This window comes from Varanus komodoensis, unplaced genomic scaffold, assembly GCF_004798865.1.
Source record: "Varanus komodoensis strain SLA01 unplaced genomic scaffold, ASM479886v1 scaffold23, whole genome shotgun sequence".
In the NCBI taxonomy this organism is placed as follows: domain Eukaryota; kingdom Metazoa; phylum Chordata; class Lepidosauria; order Squamata; family Varanidae; genus Varanus; species Varanus komodoensis.
Genome location: NW_025335627.1, coordinates 13,874,438 through 13,891,586, shown reverse-complemented (window position 1 = coordinate 13,891,586; position 17,149 = coordinate 13,874,438). Strand labels below are relative to the sequence as shown.

The 17,149-nt window shown below is 42.7% G+C and overlaps 1 protein-coding gene across 2 annotated transcripts in view; it reads left to right on the top strand.

The window, feature by feature from the left end:
* The window catches only part of SPAG16 (sperm associated antigen 16), a 584,427-nt gene that overhangs the window by 17,184 nt on the left and 550,094 nt on the right, over positions 1-17,149 (top strand). For both annotated transcript variants that reach the window (XM_044432017.1, XM_044432016.1), the window contains exon 5: positions 389-496. In XM_044432017.1, coding sequence (XP_044287952.1) covers positions 389-496 — 108 coding nt within the window. The remainder of the gene's footprint in view (positions 1-388; positions 497-17,149) is intronic.

Sequence of the window (17,149 nt, the reverse complement as noted above, 5' to 3'; positions counted from 1 at the left end):
TCCAGGCTTTGCCTCCTAAGGAGAGGGCTTTATGGGACAAATGGTCCAAGAAAATATGAGAAGATGGAAGTGGGGTGAAGTGAGTGATGGTTGCCCCTTCTAACTTTTGAGTTCTGTAAGTATTACTGGTATGTATATTCTTTTACACTTACATTTTGTTCTTGGTGGTTCACAAATGCAGAACCTGATATACCTGCCTTCTCATCAAAGACATGAAATCAAAGATTGAAGGGAAAATGTATCCTCCTCTGGTTTTAAGTTCACACTGTTACCTATGGTAGGATGTGAACTAATGCTAGATGTCTTTATTTCCTCAAACACTTTTATTATTTTTATGACTTCAGCCACAGCAGAAACAAATCCATACTTTCGTTGTTCTTTTATGCAGCAAGGCTAAGGAAGCAGTATTAAAAATGCAGAAAGAGCGTGACTTCCATCGAATGCATCATAAGCGAGTGGTTCAGGAAAAGAACAGACTCATTAATGACATTAAAAGGTTAGTAATTACAAGTACAACAAACTTGCATTGTTTTCTTAAGAAGAGCTGACATTATTTATTTATTTATTTATTTATTATTTATTAAAAGCTTTTGTATGTCGTCCTATTATACAAGATCTCAGGACAGCTTACAATAATGATAAGATAAGAATGAGATATATAGATCCGCCACCCACCCCTCTCGTTCTCTTCTACCTGTTTCTAACATTCCATTAAACTCTTCTGTCTTGTGGTGGTGTTTAACACCAGGTCGTTCTACACTAAGATAACACCCATTCGTGATTTAGCTATGGATGTGAAGCTGATCTGGCATATATTACTAGGGCTTGGGTAGGCTTACCTGGGTGGGGCTGATACTGCTCTGCCTACCTGTGTACTTGGTACAGCACTGAAATACGCTGAAGAGCCAAGTGAATTGGGAAGTTGTAGTAGTTTGCAGAACTTCCATATCTCTCATCAGAAGGGCACTTCATCTTGCACCTAGTGTTGGACCCTAGAGACAGATTGTGGATGCTGATGGTATTATGGCAGGAGTGGCCAGACTTGCTTAATGAAAAATCCACATACAGAAAATGGCAGATGTTTGAGAAGGTGCCCACAGGTGGTGGTGGTGGGGGGGGCAGTGAGTGGCATGTAGGCAGCCATGGGCAGCAGTGGTGGCAGTAATCTGCACATAAACTCAAAGAGCTGTATGCAGCTCAACAGCATCTGTTTGGTCACCCTGGTATTCAGTATACAGCCCATACTGGTGCCCAGTAGCATCCCCACCCAGAAGCCTTTGAGGTTCTGAGTGACTTTATTTTCCATGCTGAGTGTGACTTCATGGTCTCTATGATGACCGTAGAGCCACCTCAGTTTGTCATTGGCCAAGCACAAGAAATGGAGCACTTACCCTTGCTCCAAGCTGTGAGATTAGAATCCACTCTGTTCCTTGATATACTGAGGAGCAGCAATCAGTGAAACAGACTAACCATGCTAGAGAACAGACAATGTAAGACTCGAAGTGAAGATGACCATGATAGTGCCTATTGCACAGCAGTGCAGGCAGCAGAGCAGGTTTACTTTGCTCCCTCCATTGTGTCCACAAGCAGTCATCCGGCAGAACTCCTTTGAGTGGTCTGGGTGCTGTTTCCCTACAAATGGGGATTGGGTCCCCTCAAAGATCCACTGTGACTTCTTTGTGTCACACTTTGAGGACAAGATCACTTATCTCTGTTGATGCTGTTGTTAGTGGAGCTCCAGTAGAGAAGTCTCACTGCTTGATTTTGTGTGAACACGTTCATGTGCTGAGGTCTGATGATATGGATAAAGAGCTTGTGGGAATATGGACAACCACAGATCCTTGCCCCTTCTGGCTAATAAAAGCTAGCCAAGCAGGTATGACTACATGAGTCTAGGTAGTGGTACATAAATAGATATCTGCACATAGAGGTAGTTTCTGCTCTCTTTAAGGAGACAGTAATGCAGCCACTCCTGGGGGAAAAATCCCACTCTGGACTCGATGGCATTTGACAATTACTATTAAGTCACAAATATCTTAGGGAAGGTATTTGAGAGGGTTCTGGGAAAGCAAATGTAGGCATTTGTAAGGTCATGGTGGAAGATCATTGTATTTTGAGGCATGTGGTATGTATTCTGCCTTGACAAGAGCAGTTAAGCCCAATGCAAAAGCTATCTGGGATGCAAATTGAGGAACTGTGTGTGTGTGTGTAAGAAAATGTACAGCATTAAAGAAATGCGATAAAGTTTAACTTGATAGCGAATTGTTCCTAATATTGGATAAATCTTTGTTTAAATAAAATACTGGTTTGCATAACATCTGTGTTTTCCATTTTCAAGTTTTTTTTTCCATACTTCCAGATGACAAAAATAAAGATGTGTATGCTTAGCAACAGGATCCAATTGTTTGCTATACTTTCTAGAAATAGGTCTTTTCCAAGTTTTTCTTGTACAAAGCCAAGGCATTTATACTTTTGTAAATGTAATCTAATTTATGCTTTTCTGTAAGAAATTTCCAGGAAAAACTGTGTGTCAGAGCTGTGTAAATGCTCACAAGTAAAGTTAACTTAAGAGAATTTTTCCCTAAAAGCCCCCTTAAAAGTATTTAAATAAGTGCTTTGTATAGTTCATAAATATGTGAAGTAGTATGCTTCTGTCAGGATCTTCAAGAATGACACACCTCCTGCTGGGGTTGTGTTTGTGAAAGGCAGCATGGTTCATCCTGCAAGTGCCTGCAGGACCAGGAGCACACCTGTAGTTCTTTGTTGTGGCCTCTGTGCATCACACATATGGGTGCTGCGCCTGCACAGTGCCTAAGGCCGGAAAGATTGCAAAGCTAACGGTTTTGGCGGCAAACTCCGCTCCCCTCCCTCACAAAGCTATAAATAGAGCGGAGTGTCCACCATTTTCTCAGTCTTTTGCGACTGCTGTTCGCTGTGCCTCCAGCCTTTTCTCTCTCTTGTTCGTATCATATCGTATTACTCTTACCGTTAATCTTCTTGCTACTAGTTAGTGTTTATTCAGTTTCCAAGTTACTCTTCCCGTTCAAGTTCTTCCTACTCTCCTGTTAAAAAAAAAACAAAACCAAAAATATTATCTTATCCTCTTTACTATCTTCTTCTTTTTCCTTTCCGATGGCACAGAGTACGGCCTTTCGTAAATGTTCCCAATGTGGGTCAAAGATGTCGCCAGCCAACCCACATGATCTGTGCCTCCTTTGCCTTGGCAAGGGACACAGGACGGATAAGTGTGGCCATTGTCAGGCCTTCACGAAGCAGGTGAGGAAGAATCGTGAAAATCGCCTGCAAAAAATGCTTTGGGACCATGCAGTCTGACCAACTGGCTGCTAAGACTGCTTCGGCTGCACCTCCTCAGCGCCCATCAGCTGATGGGGCCCTGGTTGTCGAGACCCAGAAACCTCCTCCTTCTCCCCACAAGAAAAAGGAGAAAAGGAAGCATAGAGGCTCCGATAAATCCTCCGACCATAAGAAGCCGAGGAAGGAGAAGTCGGATAAGATGGCTCATAAGCGTAAGAAGCCGGATCTGGGTTGGCACCGTGATTCGGGATCGTCGGCACCATCGATCCTGACGGCTGCGATGGTACCGATGCTGACGGGCCTGTCCCTGCAAATTGCTATGCAGGTGACGCCTCCAGGGTCCCCTAGAAGTGTCATTCGCTCAGAGCATTCATCGCCCGAGCGACCTGATGTGCCGCTTCACGAATCAATCTCGGATGGTGAGATTCATGATTCACCACCTATGGCACGCTCTCTGACACCGATGCCGCAACTGGCACCAGTCGCATCCCAGCACAGGCACCGACATCATTTACTGGAACAGCCCTTGGAGGAATGGGACCAACCCCGCTATACCAGTTACCGCAGAGGTTGGGATGAATATTCATCATTTGCCTATTACCCATCGGCTTGCTGTCTGGTACCGAGAGAAGACCCATCTACCTCCAGGCCATCGAGGTCAGGGCATCTCGCCTCTCCAGAGGAATCATCCTCTAGCAGCCCAATGCAGTATGGGTACGATTCAGATGACTCCGAAGTGGATTCGACTTCCCCTGACATAGCCATCACCACTCAGGGTCCGGGATCGCCTGAGGAACCCCATGTCACCTTCGGGGAGCTGATGGCTAGGCCTGTCCGTTCGCTGGAGATCGAAGCGCAACATCGAATTGATCCCAGCACGGACAAGTTCTATGACATTGTGAGAGGCGAGCAATCAGCATCTATTATCCTACTATTGATTACCACCCTACGCCAGGCTATGGTGCAGCCTTGGGATCTGCCCACCCAACCGCAACCGACATCGAGGAGGTACGAGGCAATGTACCAGGTTCGAGAGCAGGATATACCATTTCTCCTGCACCACTTGAAGCTGAACTCGGTGGTTGTCGAGTCCTCTCAGGGAAGAGAGTCGCGGGGCCACACTGCCCCCTGGGATAAAGAAGGGCGGAAGATAGATATGCTGGCTTTTCGAGTCTGTGTGACCTCTGGACTTGGGCTCTGCATATCTAACTATGAGGCAACGCTGGCCCGGTATCAGTATTTCCTCATGCAAAAGCTTGAGAATGTCATCGCTTCGATACCAGACCAGCAAAGGGACCTAGCAAGGGTCTTCATCAAGGAGGCCATATAGTCTCGACACAGCAGCTGTCAATGGCAAGACATCATGTGGACTCCGATTCCACGCTCTGGTCGGTGCCATCTCCCTCTGCCGGCCTGCATGGCTGCGGAGTTGCAATTTCCCCGATGAGATGAAGTGTCGAATCGAGGAAATGCCATTTGATGGTTCCAGCCTTTTCCACTCCAGGATGGACCACAAACTCAAGTCTATCCATGAGTCAAGGATGACAGTGCGTCGTATGGAACTCCCTGCCCAGCAGAGACATAAGTGGTCGTGGTCCTGTCCTTCGTATTGGCCCCAGCAATATTCCCAATTTCCAGGGAGGCAACACTTCCAGCAATGTCAGCAGCGTCGAAAGCAAACCCCGCAGCAGTGATTCCAACAGGGTCGTTGTTGTTATGATTCCGACAAACACCAATGCTGATGGGTTTCACTAACCTCTCCTCTCCTCCTGCTCCCACCTTCCCCTCTCCCGTTTGGGGACTGACTGCAAAGCCGACTCCCCATTTGAGAGTCCATCACATCTGATAGGTGAGTTTTATCCATTATCCAGCTTGGATACAGAATAGAATTCGACGTTGTTCCTTAATCGGATCCGATCCGATCTACACCACGCTCACCAGTGCTAGTGGACGAAGTTATCCAACTACTTAGTAAAGGAGCGATCTGACAGACTTCCTGCTCTGAGGGACTTCACGGATTCTGTTCAAGATATTTTACTGTTCCTAAATGGGATGGTGGTCTCCATCCAATCCTAGACCTAGGGGACATTAATAGGTTTATCAAACCTAAGAAGTTTCGGATGACCACCCTTCAGAATATCCTTCCATTGCTGAGGAGAGAGGATTGGTTCGTCTCCCTGGATTTAAGAGAGGCTTACTTTCATATTTCAATTCATCTCAGCCATAGGCGTCTCCTATGTTTCGCCATCGGTTCCGACATATTTGAATTTAATGTCCTTCCATTTGGCTCAGCCACCGCTCCACGGGTCTTCACAAAATGCATGGCCCCAGTTTGCGCATACCTCCAGCTTCAGGGTATTCAAGTATACCCTTACTTGGACGATTGATTACTAGTTTCCCAGACCCGGGAAGGTCTTCTATCAGCTGTGGACACAACTTGTTCCTTGCTGGACGATCTGGGACTGTGTATTAATCGTGAAAAATCGTCCCTTGTCCCCTCGCAGGTGATCAACTTTATTGGAGCGCGTCTCAACTCTGCTCTAGTGAGAGCATTTCTTCCTCCGGCTCGTCAAGACAGCCTTTTCTCATGGATCCATCGAATTCGACGAGACAGGACTGTTCCAGCTCTCTCGATCCAAAAGCTTCTGGGTCACATGGCCGTGTCGGTGTCCATCGTTCCTCATTCCAGACTTTGAGTACGAACACTGCAGCTGCACTTCAACAAGATGTTTCATCTGCAATGGGATTCACCTACCAAGACTATTCGACTTTTGCTGTCTGTCCTACACACACTAGAATGGTGGACAGTTCCAGACAATTTGAATGTAGGTGTTCTGTTCCGACCACCTCACCCCACTTTGACTTTGTATACCGATGCATCTTTGATTGGTTGGGGTGCCGTTTGTGCAGGACTACGGATGCAAGGCACTTGAGATTGACGGGAATCAGCCAGGCACATCAACTATCTCAAGCTTCTGGCGATTTTCAAAGCTCTTTGATCCTTCGAGGACACTGTACAGCGGCACGTGGTGCAGGTCGTGTTGGACAACATGGTCGCTGTGTTATTATTATTATTATTATTATAACATTTCTATGCCGCCCCTTGCCGAAACCTCGGGGCGGCTAATGTGAACAAGCAGGGCGGGACGAAATCTGCACCTCTAGCTCTGCTGTCGATGAAGATTTGGGATTGATGCATCCCGAGAGACATTACCCTTCTGGCGGTTCACCTAGCTGGTACCAACAACGAGGAAACAGACGTTCTGAGCAGGTACATGTCGACGACTCACGAGTGGGAGTTAGATCGACAAGTTTGCAATCAACTTTTTCGACATTGGGGACATCCAGACATGGACTCATTCGCTACCCACGAGAACAGGGTACGTGAAGCGTTCTGCTCCAGGGTGGGCATCGGACTGGGATCAATGGAGGACGCCCTCATGGTCCCGTGGTCCAGCATCCGCTTTTACACTTTCCCTCTGATTCCTCTGATTACGAAGGTCATATTGAAGATCATCCACGACAATGCCACGGGTATCCTGATCACACCCTGGTGGCCCTGTCAAGCGTGGCTCTCCACCCTCTTCCATCTGTCCGACAACAACTTTCTCCACCTACCATCCATGCCTCACCTAATAACGCAACAGGGAGGAGCTGTTTGTCATCCGGATCTAACTTCATTGAGCCTCACAGCTTGGCGGATCATATGATCCATGCTACCGACTCTGTATCGACGGCGACCCATTCACCTCGACTTTCCAGTTATGAAACCGAGACACCATTCATTTGCTTGGAACTGATGGACTTTGCCTCGGGATCGAATTCTCTCGATCCAGATATGCAACGCATTCTCGAATATGCGTTAAGACCACCGATGCGCAGATCCTACGCAGTGAAGTGGCGTCGATTCTCCTCTATTGCAGAGTCCAACTCGTTTGCTGCTCAGTCGGCATCTGTCGAAAACATCTTGCAGTTCCTTTTAGAGTTGTGTCGCTCAGGACTTAAACCTTCATCTATAAAGGTTTACACAGCTGCGATCTCTCATTACTGTGGAGCGATCCAAGGTTCGTCGGTCTTCTCACAACCAATTCTTAGAAGATTCATCAAAGGACTGCAGAATCTTTACCCGACAGTTTGTCCTGTTATGCCTACGTGGAGTCTCTCCATTGTACTTCAAGCTCTCACCAGAGCCCCATTCGAACCTCTGGCGACTATTGACTTACAACTCTTGTCTTGGAAGACTGCCTTCCTCGTAGCCATTACTTCGGCCCGAAGGGCTAGTGAACTTTGTGCGTTCCGAGTAGATCCTCCTTATTTGAGCTTCCATAAGGAAAAAGTGGTCCTTCGGATGGATCGAAAGTATGTCCAAAGTATAACAGCCCCAGTTTTGTCATTTTTGCTTCTAGGGAAAGCTGTGGTTTGATTTGATTGAGGACCCACCATTTTGTCTTTCTGTGAGTCCAGAATATTCACAAAGACCTCCTCCAGCACTGTGTTTAGAATGCATCAATTTTCTTTTACTCAGCCTTCTTCATTGTCTAGCTTTCAAATCCATACATGGTGATTGGGAGTGCAGTAGTATGGATGATTGTGGCTCTGATTTCCAGTGAGACATCCTTATACTTGATGATTTTTTCTAGTTCCTTCATTGCTGCCATTCCAAGTCTCAGCCTTCTTCAAATCTCTTGGCTGTAGTCTCCCTTTGAATTGATGACTGAGCCAAAGTATGTGAATTTTTGGTGTCTTCATTGTTAATATTAAAGTTCTTGTGTAGGCATTATTTTTTAAAAAATATTCCACTGCAGTCCTGCTTTTGCCTTTCTTCTTTCATTTTGATCAGGAGTCATCTCAGTTCATTGCTGCTTTCCGCCAGTAGCATGTTATTTACAGATACCAGAAAAGCTGGTATTTACAGAAATTACAGATGTTTCTTCTCCTTCCCCAGGAAGCGCCATATCAGTCCAGGTGCCCTCTCTCTCCTCCTTGTTCCAGCACCTGCGGCTAGTGAGTTGGCAGGGTCCTGCCACTGCGCTAGGAGGGTGACTTGGGTGGCCGCTCACATGCTGCAGGCTGGGAGGAGGAGGCAGGAGGAGGGCGCCGCCGCCAGCACTTGGCACACCTGCTTGCTGCTCACCAGCTCCCTCCCTGGTGCACCCACCGTGGCAGTTGCGCCTGCCTCTGGCCACCTGTTTGACGCTGACTCTTGTGGTGAGTTGCGGCTAATGAGTGACATGGTCGCCTGGCGCTATTACTCTTTCCAAATATGTGCATGGCTGCTGGGGCAATGCTGGGGCAACTTGGCTCACATGCCAGCAGAGAGGGCTCTGCGTACCTGCTGTGGCACGTGTGCCATAGGTTTTCTATCACTGGCCTATAGAAAACCATTCTGTTTCTCCATATTCTTCTTGTGCTCAATTCAGGTCATGCATCAGGATGATCAAGTGCTGAGGAACCCCCATTTCTTTCAGGATGATGTATAAGTTCTTGTGATCCACACAATCAAAGGCTTTGCTATAGTCTGTAAAGCATAGACTGATCTTCTGAAATCCTTTGGTGTACTCCAGTAGCCAATGTAGAAATGCAATATTATCTCAACTGCCTTTTCCTTTTGGAATCCTGCTCGAACGTGAAGTAGTTTGCACTCCATATAGGGTGATATTCTTTCTTGCAACACTTTGAGCATCACTTTGCTTGTGTCAGCACAATGGTCCTATGGTTGCTGCACTCCTTTGCATCTCCTTTCTTGGTGATTGAAATGCATATCAAACTTTTACAGTTTGTGAGCCATAGTTTTGTTTTCCATATTTGTTGACATATTTTAGATAGGATTTGGACTTCTGCAGCTTGGAGTAATTCTATTGGCATCTTATCTACCTTTGCTTTGCTCTGCCCCTTCCAAGTGTTTTCAGAACCATTTTCATTTTGCTTTTAATATTGCAGGCTCTTTCTCATAGAATTCTTTTTCGAAGGAGTCTGTCATCCTTTCATCTCTTCTGTATAGCTCTTCTGTATATTCTTACCACCTTCTCTTCATTTTCTTCTGAACAGATAGTGTGTCTCCTCCATTTTTCTTTTAGCATTCCTAATCTAGGTTTGATTTTCCCTTTGATTTCTTGGATCTTCTGGAAGGTGGCTCTCTTTACTTGTTCTCTTCTATTTCTTTGCACTGGTCATTGTAATAGTTCTTCTTGTCTCTTTGTGAAAGTTGCTAAAAAGCTGCATTCAGAATTCTGACCCTGTTTCAGTTGTCATTTGCTTCTTATCTGTCCTTAGCAACTGTGAGTGTTTTTGTCACCCATCTAGGCTTTTTTCTTTGCTTTTGCCTCAGGAATTGTCTACTTAAATTCTTCTATACTGCCTCTGGTTTGAGTTCACAGTTCTTGTGGCTCATAGTCAATTGAGTTCAGTAAACTATGTTTCTGTAAGTGATCTTTTTTAGCTTGACTTTGATGTTTTATTTTAAGAGTCTGTGGCCTCTATTGCAATCTGGTTCTTGTTTTGGCAATGAGAATGCAGTTTCTCCATCCTTTGCTTCCAAATACATAGTCTCATTGAGTTCTGTATTGACCAGCTGGTAATAACCATGTATATAGCTGTCCAGTTTGTTGTTTGAAGTATGTGTTTGTGATAAGCAGCTGATTGGCTTTATAGAATTCTATGAATCATTCTCCTCCTTTGTTTCTTACCAGATTTTCCCAGCCCATTTGATTCTGCTTTGTTCCCTACTTTTGCATTCCAGTCACCTACGATTAACAGCTTGTCTTGCTTTGGGATGTTATCAGTTTCTTCTTGAACACCTACACAAAAGGTCTTTTTTCCTTCTTCAGAATGTGTTGGAGCATAGTTATGAATGATTGTTATGTAGATAGATTTTCCGCTAATTATTATTGCTGTTATTGTCAGATTTTGCATTATAACCTCTTACTGACTTTTCTACATCTTGCTTCAGTATTAGAGCAACTCCATTTCTTCTAAGTTTTTCATTTCCAGAGTAAAACACTTCATGTTTGTCTGATTGAACATGTCTCATTCTAGTTCACTTTAGTTTGCTTACACCAAGCATTGCATTGTTTAGGCATTCTCTTTCCTGATTCATGATTTCCAGTTTGTCTTGATTCATACTTCTCATGTTCCACGTCCCAATTGCATGTGTGGTATAGTGTTGGACTTTCCTTTTACCTCTGTGCATGTCAGCTACTTGACTTCCTTCCATCTTTGTTCTAGTGGTGTCATTAACAACAGTGCTATTCATACTTGTCCTTTGAACTTCCTTGGTAGCTCATTTGATACCTTCCAACCAGGAAGTTTCATTTTTGGCACTATCTCTTGTTTCATTTTGGATTCTTTCAGCAGAGGGTTTTCAAGGCAAGAAAATTTATAATTTTACCATTTCATTCTTTTGCACAGTACTAACCAGAGTTAGCTTGAGCACCACTGCTGTTGTCTATGAAAGATGCTTCACCAGTGTTGCCTTCAACTACCATTGCTGCTCTTCAGGAGTTTCGCTGCCTGCATCACCATTAGAGCTATCCATTTTCTTCTTCTGGTGTGGTCATTACTCCTGAAGAGGGTGGATGCATCCTGGTCTTATGTCTCTGCTTTGACCATTCCACCTTGGTCTTATGTCTCTGCTTGGACCATTCCGCCTTGGGTGACCCTGCTAGCGGACCAGCCTGATGAGACAGTCTGCCCTCTTGGCAGCATTGCCCTCCTTTGCCTCTCATCTGCCATCTATCTGTTCTGTCTGGAAGTCAGAATAGTGTGATACAGTGGCCGAAAGCAGGACTGGGACTAAGGCAATCTGAGATCTAGTCCCCACTTATCCATGGAGCTCACTGGGTGACTTTGAGAGTCAGACTCTCAGCCTCGTCTACTTCACAGGGTTGCTGTTGTGAGGCTAAGATTCAGAGGAGGGGAAGGATTATGTAAGCTACCATGAGTTTCCCTGAAAAGGTGAAAAAAGCAGGATATAAATGCTTAAATAAATAAATCAACATTTGATTACTGTGCCTTTGTCATTAACTGGAGGAATCACAGAATCAACTTCAACATCCTTTCCCCATTAGGGGCCCTTTGTACCACACTTCTTCACCTGTGTCAGATTCCAAAGTAGACCCCCTTCTTGCAAAAGAAGTGGTATTGCACATGGCAACTTACTCAGTGCAGGATGGTTTATGCTCCAATACTTCATGGTGCCAAAATAGATTGGGGGAGACTGACCATCCTGAACTTCAGCAATTTCAATTCTTTCATGGCACAAATTGCACACAACTGCATTAACAGCAACTCTTTCAGTATTGCTCAAGGGAGATTGCTTTGCTTGATGGATTTGAAGGATATGCATTTCCATTTTGCAATAGAGAGATTGTTATTGGCACTCTTTTGCTTTATTTTTGGTGATATTTCTTCTCAGTTTACAATTCTCCTGTTCAGTTTGGTGATGGTCTCCACAGTATTCACTAAACATTTGCAGTGGTATGTACTCCCCTCTGTTTGCAATACATTCAAGTTTGCCTGTATTTAAATGACTGGCTGCTGATTCACTCAGTTGCACTTACCTGCTCCCTGCTGGGTCTCTGTTTCTTCTCTCCTCATAGACAATCCAGTATATTGAGATGCAGCCTGACTAAATTACAGGGAAGGCCTACCTTCTCCATGAAAGTGTAATAGCTCTGGCCAAACTAGCCTCTGAGATTCATATCAAGGCCACAGTTATCACTTTCTAATTCAGCACTTATTAGGACTTATGGCAGTCATAGCTACAGTGATCACATTTTGCCAGACTCCTTATGAGTCCCCTTCAGCATTGGTTTCTTTGACTCTTTGATCATACCAGGGGGTTATGGGGCCAAACCGAGCCTTTCCATCATATAAATTAGCTTGAGTTGTTGGCTGTGAGAAAGCTGCTTAGTCATTCAAAGCCATAATCTTTTGCAGTCATGTCCAAATTATTACAAATTACTACAGACAACCTGAACAAACACGGTTGGATGAAATTGCTCCCTCTTACATTCCTGGTGATATGGAAACTGGACTTGTGCATTTTAAGGAGTATTTCTTTGACCATGTTGCACAGTGGACTGTTTCTTGGAAGACAATGTTAGTTGTTTTCTGTAGGCTCTTTGTGCAGCTACACCCTGCAATCTTAAATTATATTTTTTTGAAGTGTGGCATACCAGCAGCTGATCTTTTTGGTTCAAATGCTGTCTGCCCCAAGTTCTGCACTTGAGCTGGAGCAGGTTCAAATTCCCTGGGTTTTCTTTTTTGGGGGTTGGAACAGTATTCTATCAATGAAGATGAAGCTGGATGGCACAGGAGGGACTCTCTTGAGTGGCTGAGGCAACTGTTATCTCCAATCAGAACCAGTGACTGTGATCTCCAGTCAGAACTTCCAATATGCACCATTGAAACTGGACATCATTTCTTGGGATCAACTCAAAATATGACATCCTGATATGCTGACTGTATGGCTGATGTTCTGGAGAATCTGTCTCCTGGATCGACTGATGGCCAACACTTTTCTGAAGATGGCATGGAAACTAGTAGGCAGGCTGTCTTATGATAGGAAGTGGAAGACTTGCAGCATGGAACAGTTTGTCCCTGTTTGGTGCCCAGTCCACTAAACACATCAGTTCCTGCTCGTCCTCATCCTTTCAAATTTATCTACTGATCCCTGTGCATCATCTCATGTTGCAAGGTTTTTCTATTTTCTCTTATCCTTTGTTTCATCAATGTCTCCAATTAGTCAGAAATACTACACTTCCAGTGTGGCCTCCTGTACCACTGTGCAGGCTGTCTGTTGTCTTACATTTTCTGATAGCAAAGCCGTTTGAGCCACTGGCTATTGTTTACCTCTGTTTATTAACCTGGAAGCTGGCCTTTCTTGTGGCTTTTCTATCTACTCATAAAGCTAGTGTACTTCAAATAGACCTTTGGTATATGGTGTTCTGTAAAGACAAGGTGGTGCTTCAACCTTATCTTTTCCTTAATGATGGTCTGATTTCCAAATCCACTAGGATATTATCTTACCTACTTTGTTTTCATCTCGTGAATCCTTGTAGGAATTTAGGTTTATACATTTTATAAATTGCATACATCATGGAGACTTTTCTTGTGCTGTGAAGATAAAATAAAGGATTCCCCTCTCTTCCCAATGTCCTGTATCTGTATAGTTCAAACTATCATGTATCAAGTGGCTGTGCTAGAAATTTCACAACTTCCAAGAGCACATTACCAGAATTAAGCTGGTCAGCAAATTGAACAAGAATATACATCTTTTTATGTCATGATAGACTTGGCCCGCCATCTCTAGACTGATTGTTCCTTCAACAGAGCAGTGCTTTCTCCAGTGCTACACAATGTCACCAATCCAATTCTGGTAAGTCAGCATATTAAATCACCTCTATGTGTGGTGCACAGAGTCCACAAAGAAGGAGGACTGTTTGCTTACCTGTAACCACACTTCTTCAAGTTGTCATCTGTGTATTTACACAAAGTGCCACTGTCACCACTTCAGTATCACTGTCAAGTTTGAAGGTATTACTACTTCAAAGGGAAGGGGAAGACTTTTTTGTGTTTCTGTATCTGTGTTGATACCAAGGTTGCTTTTGGTTCTGAGTCCACAGTAAGTGCTCCCAAGAAACTGGGGGAATAGGTGGGAACCCACTAAGGACAAGTCCACTAAGATGGTTCCTGGGAGCTCCTGCCAAAAACTTATCAGCTCTAGAAGTTGCCTGAAATGAAATGCCCTAAAGACACAGTTCCCATATGCATGAATGCACAGATGACTGATCAATTAACTATCAGTTAAGGATAAGCAACTGTCTTCTGTGCATGCACTAAATCCATCTTCCTGCCCCATTACAGGTGACTCTTCTGAGCTGCTTTCATTCAGCCTTCCTTTTGATCTGCTGTGGTAGCCCATTAGCAGTTGAGTGGGAAGATGTTGCTATGTGTTTTTGAGTGTAGCTTTAGAAAAGAAGACAGCTATTTTCAGACAATATACACATTTCTTTCTTTTTTATTTTGGTAAATAATAAGAAGCAGAAAGAAAAACAAACACATCAAAAGAAAAAGTTGCCAAGGGACCATGTTCCAGAATTGTTCATAAAACCAGATACAAGAAGTTCCACAAGGAATCATCAGTAAACATTGGTTTTTCTAAACTCATGACTAGAATTTTACTTGATAACACATAGTAACAGATAATACTCAATTACATTAATAAGTAGCCAAATAAGGCTAATAATTTCACAATGAAAATTGCTTTCCCATAGACAACAAGCAAGCTGTGATTTGTCCCAGAGCATATCCAATACCAAATTAGAATCTCCCTTCGTCTCCCTTTCCACCCATTTCCCCTTCTCCTCCTCCCCTTATTTCAGAAAACAATATATTCAAAGATTCTTTTTTTCTCTCAATTGCAAATAATTAGAAATAAAATTAAAATTAATAAGCTTTCCAATTGTAACTAAATTCATTAACCAGATTTCCTTTTTGTGACTTATTAAAGAATGTGTCAGTTTACTTAATCTCTGTTTTTGTCTCACTTATTAAGTAGCATATCCATAATAAACTTTCCATTTATCCCATTGGACTGGTCTTCTATTTACATAGTTGGTTAATTTGCTTGTTTTTCCAATCTTCACTGGTTGGACAGTCTTCTGTTTTCCATTTTATTGCAATTGTAACTCTGGCAGCTGAAGAGTTTCTGGTAGGATACTTAATAACATATTCTTAGCATTCATTGGGAAGTTAATTTTCAAAATTTTCTGTATCTCTGTATGTTTTCATTTCCAAAATCTTTTAACCTTATTACACATCCACCGCATATGTTAAAAGTCCCTTCCACATCTTTACATTTCCAACACATTCCATTATAATTCTTTTCCATTTTTGAATATCTCTGGGAGTAATATACCAACAAAAGAACATTTATACCAATTCTCTTTTAATATTTAGCTAACTGTACAATTTATTCCTTTCATCCATAAAGTTCCCCATTGATGGAAGGATGTTTCTTCTCCAAAGCTTGCATCCAAGTTATCATACAATGTTTTAATTTGTTCAGTTTCAAATCAGCCTTTCAAATTCCGTCAGATCTCTTATAGTACCTCTTCTTTGTTGAATTTCCTTTCTCACTCTTGAGACCAGCTGGAAATAAAGAAGCTATTCTATCTTCTTTTCCTTCATCTATTAATTGTTACCAAGATTTGTTTCTTTGTTGTTGACCCATCATATCTCCGTCTGTTATGAAAACATTTTTTTCCTTAAATGTTTGTCACAGCATGCTTCTATTGGAGAGATCAAAGGAGATATTTGAGGGCTTAAGCCTTCTTCTTAAAGTATTCCAAGTTCTTTTCAAATATAATCATCTCTAATTACATGATTTTCATTTTGTGTTGGATCTTTTTAATTGCGTTCTTGGGCCACAGGTACTTACATATTTCTTACTCTACATCTGCTATTTCCAGCTTTGTTAGCCTTTCATCAGGACTTTTAATCCAGTCTGTAATCAAAACCCAATCCAGCCTCATAGTAGTATAATTTGATATTTGGTAATGCTAGACATTCTCTTTCTTTTGCATCTTGTAGTACTTTAAATCTAATCCTTGTTTTCCCATTTCAGATAAAGGGGTTTTCCCTCTATGAAAATTGGTATTGTCTGAAATAAAAAGTTCAATTTTGGTAGAAAACTGAAATCTTTCATTTTTATAGTAGAAATTCTCTCAGCCAAGACATTATTAATTTGGACCATCTCTGTAGGTCTTTTTTGATCTTTGTCCACATTATTGTATAATTGTCTTGGAAAAGTCTATTATTACATCCAATCACTTTTCTTCCCAGACAATATACACCTTTGACAGTCTAAGAAACTGCCCTGTCATCTATGAAATGGTTGCCATGGTAGGTATGGCAAAAGACATTTAACCTACACAGATGACTTATTATAAAGCAGAGGCAGGATCTGAGTCCAGCCCACTAAACAACTCCTTTGAATCCACAGTTTTCAATGCCAAAGATACCTATTTACAGTAATCTGAGCTGCTGGGAAGAAAATGTGTTTTAAATTAAAATTGAATGATGTAGGGTAATATGGTAGCTGCTAAGAAAGATGTCCATGAGAGCACTGGTGCCTGTACCCTTGCTCTAGGTGGTTTTGAATATTGCTCTATGCAGAAGCCTGAGTGTCTAGTTAATGTGATGGAATATTCCAATGTTAGGTTCCAATTTTAGGGAATTTAATATTAGCGATACAAATCCTAATTGATCTACTTAGATTAAGATTTGCTTAGTTGTTTAATCATAGGATTTTCTTTATTTTTTCCTATTTATGTAACACATTTAGATACTGTTCTTTATCATGCTGGAATTCATGGCAGTATACAGCTGATTCATATTAGAGTAGAGTAATGGAGAAAAGCCTTCCAACAAAAACAGTTACACCAAGATAGACTGTCTTACCAAGTACATCTGGTTTTACCTGACCCCCAGCTTACTGTGCTGTTTGTTCTGCAGAGAATGTGTAGAACAGGTGATGTGTTAAGACAGTCCATTGGTGACATGATAGCCATGAGTTCCTGAGCTGGGCCTCCAAAAGGGAGCCTTGGTATATGAGTGTTAACACACAGCCGCATAGCTGACAGTAATCCCACCTTCCTACCCTCAAGCCAATGTTAATGCTGCATGATATATCCAGTTCAACAAATTAACACAGGTCAATTCCTCCCAGCAAATTTGTTCTGATTTCTGTAATAAATTCCAGGTCTGCCCCCTCATCCACAATTACATCATGGATTATACATGTCTTATTACAGAACAACTTCATGGTAAA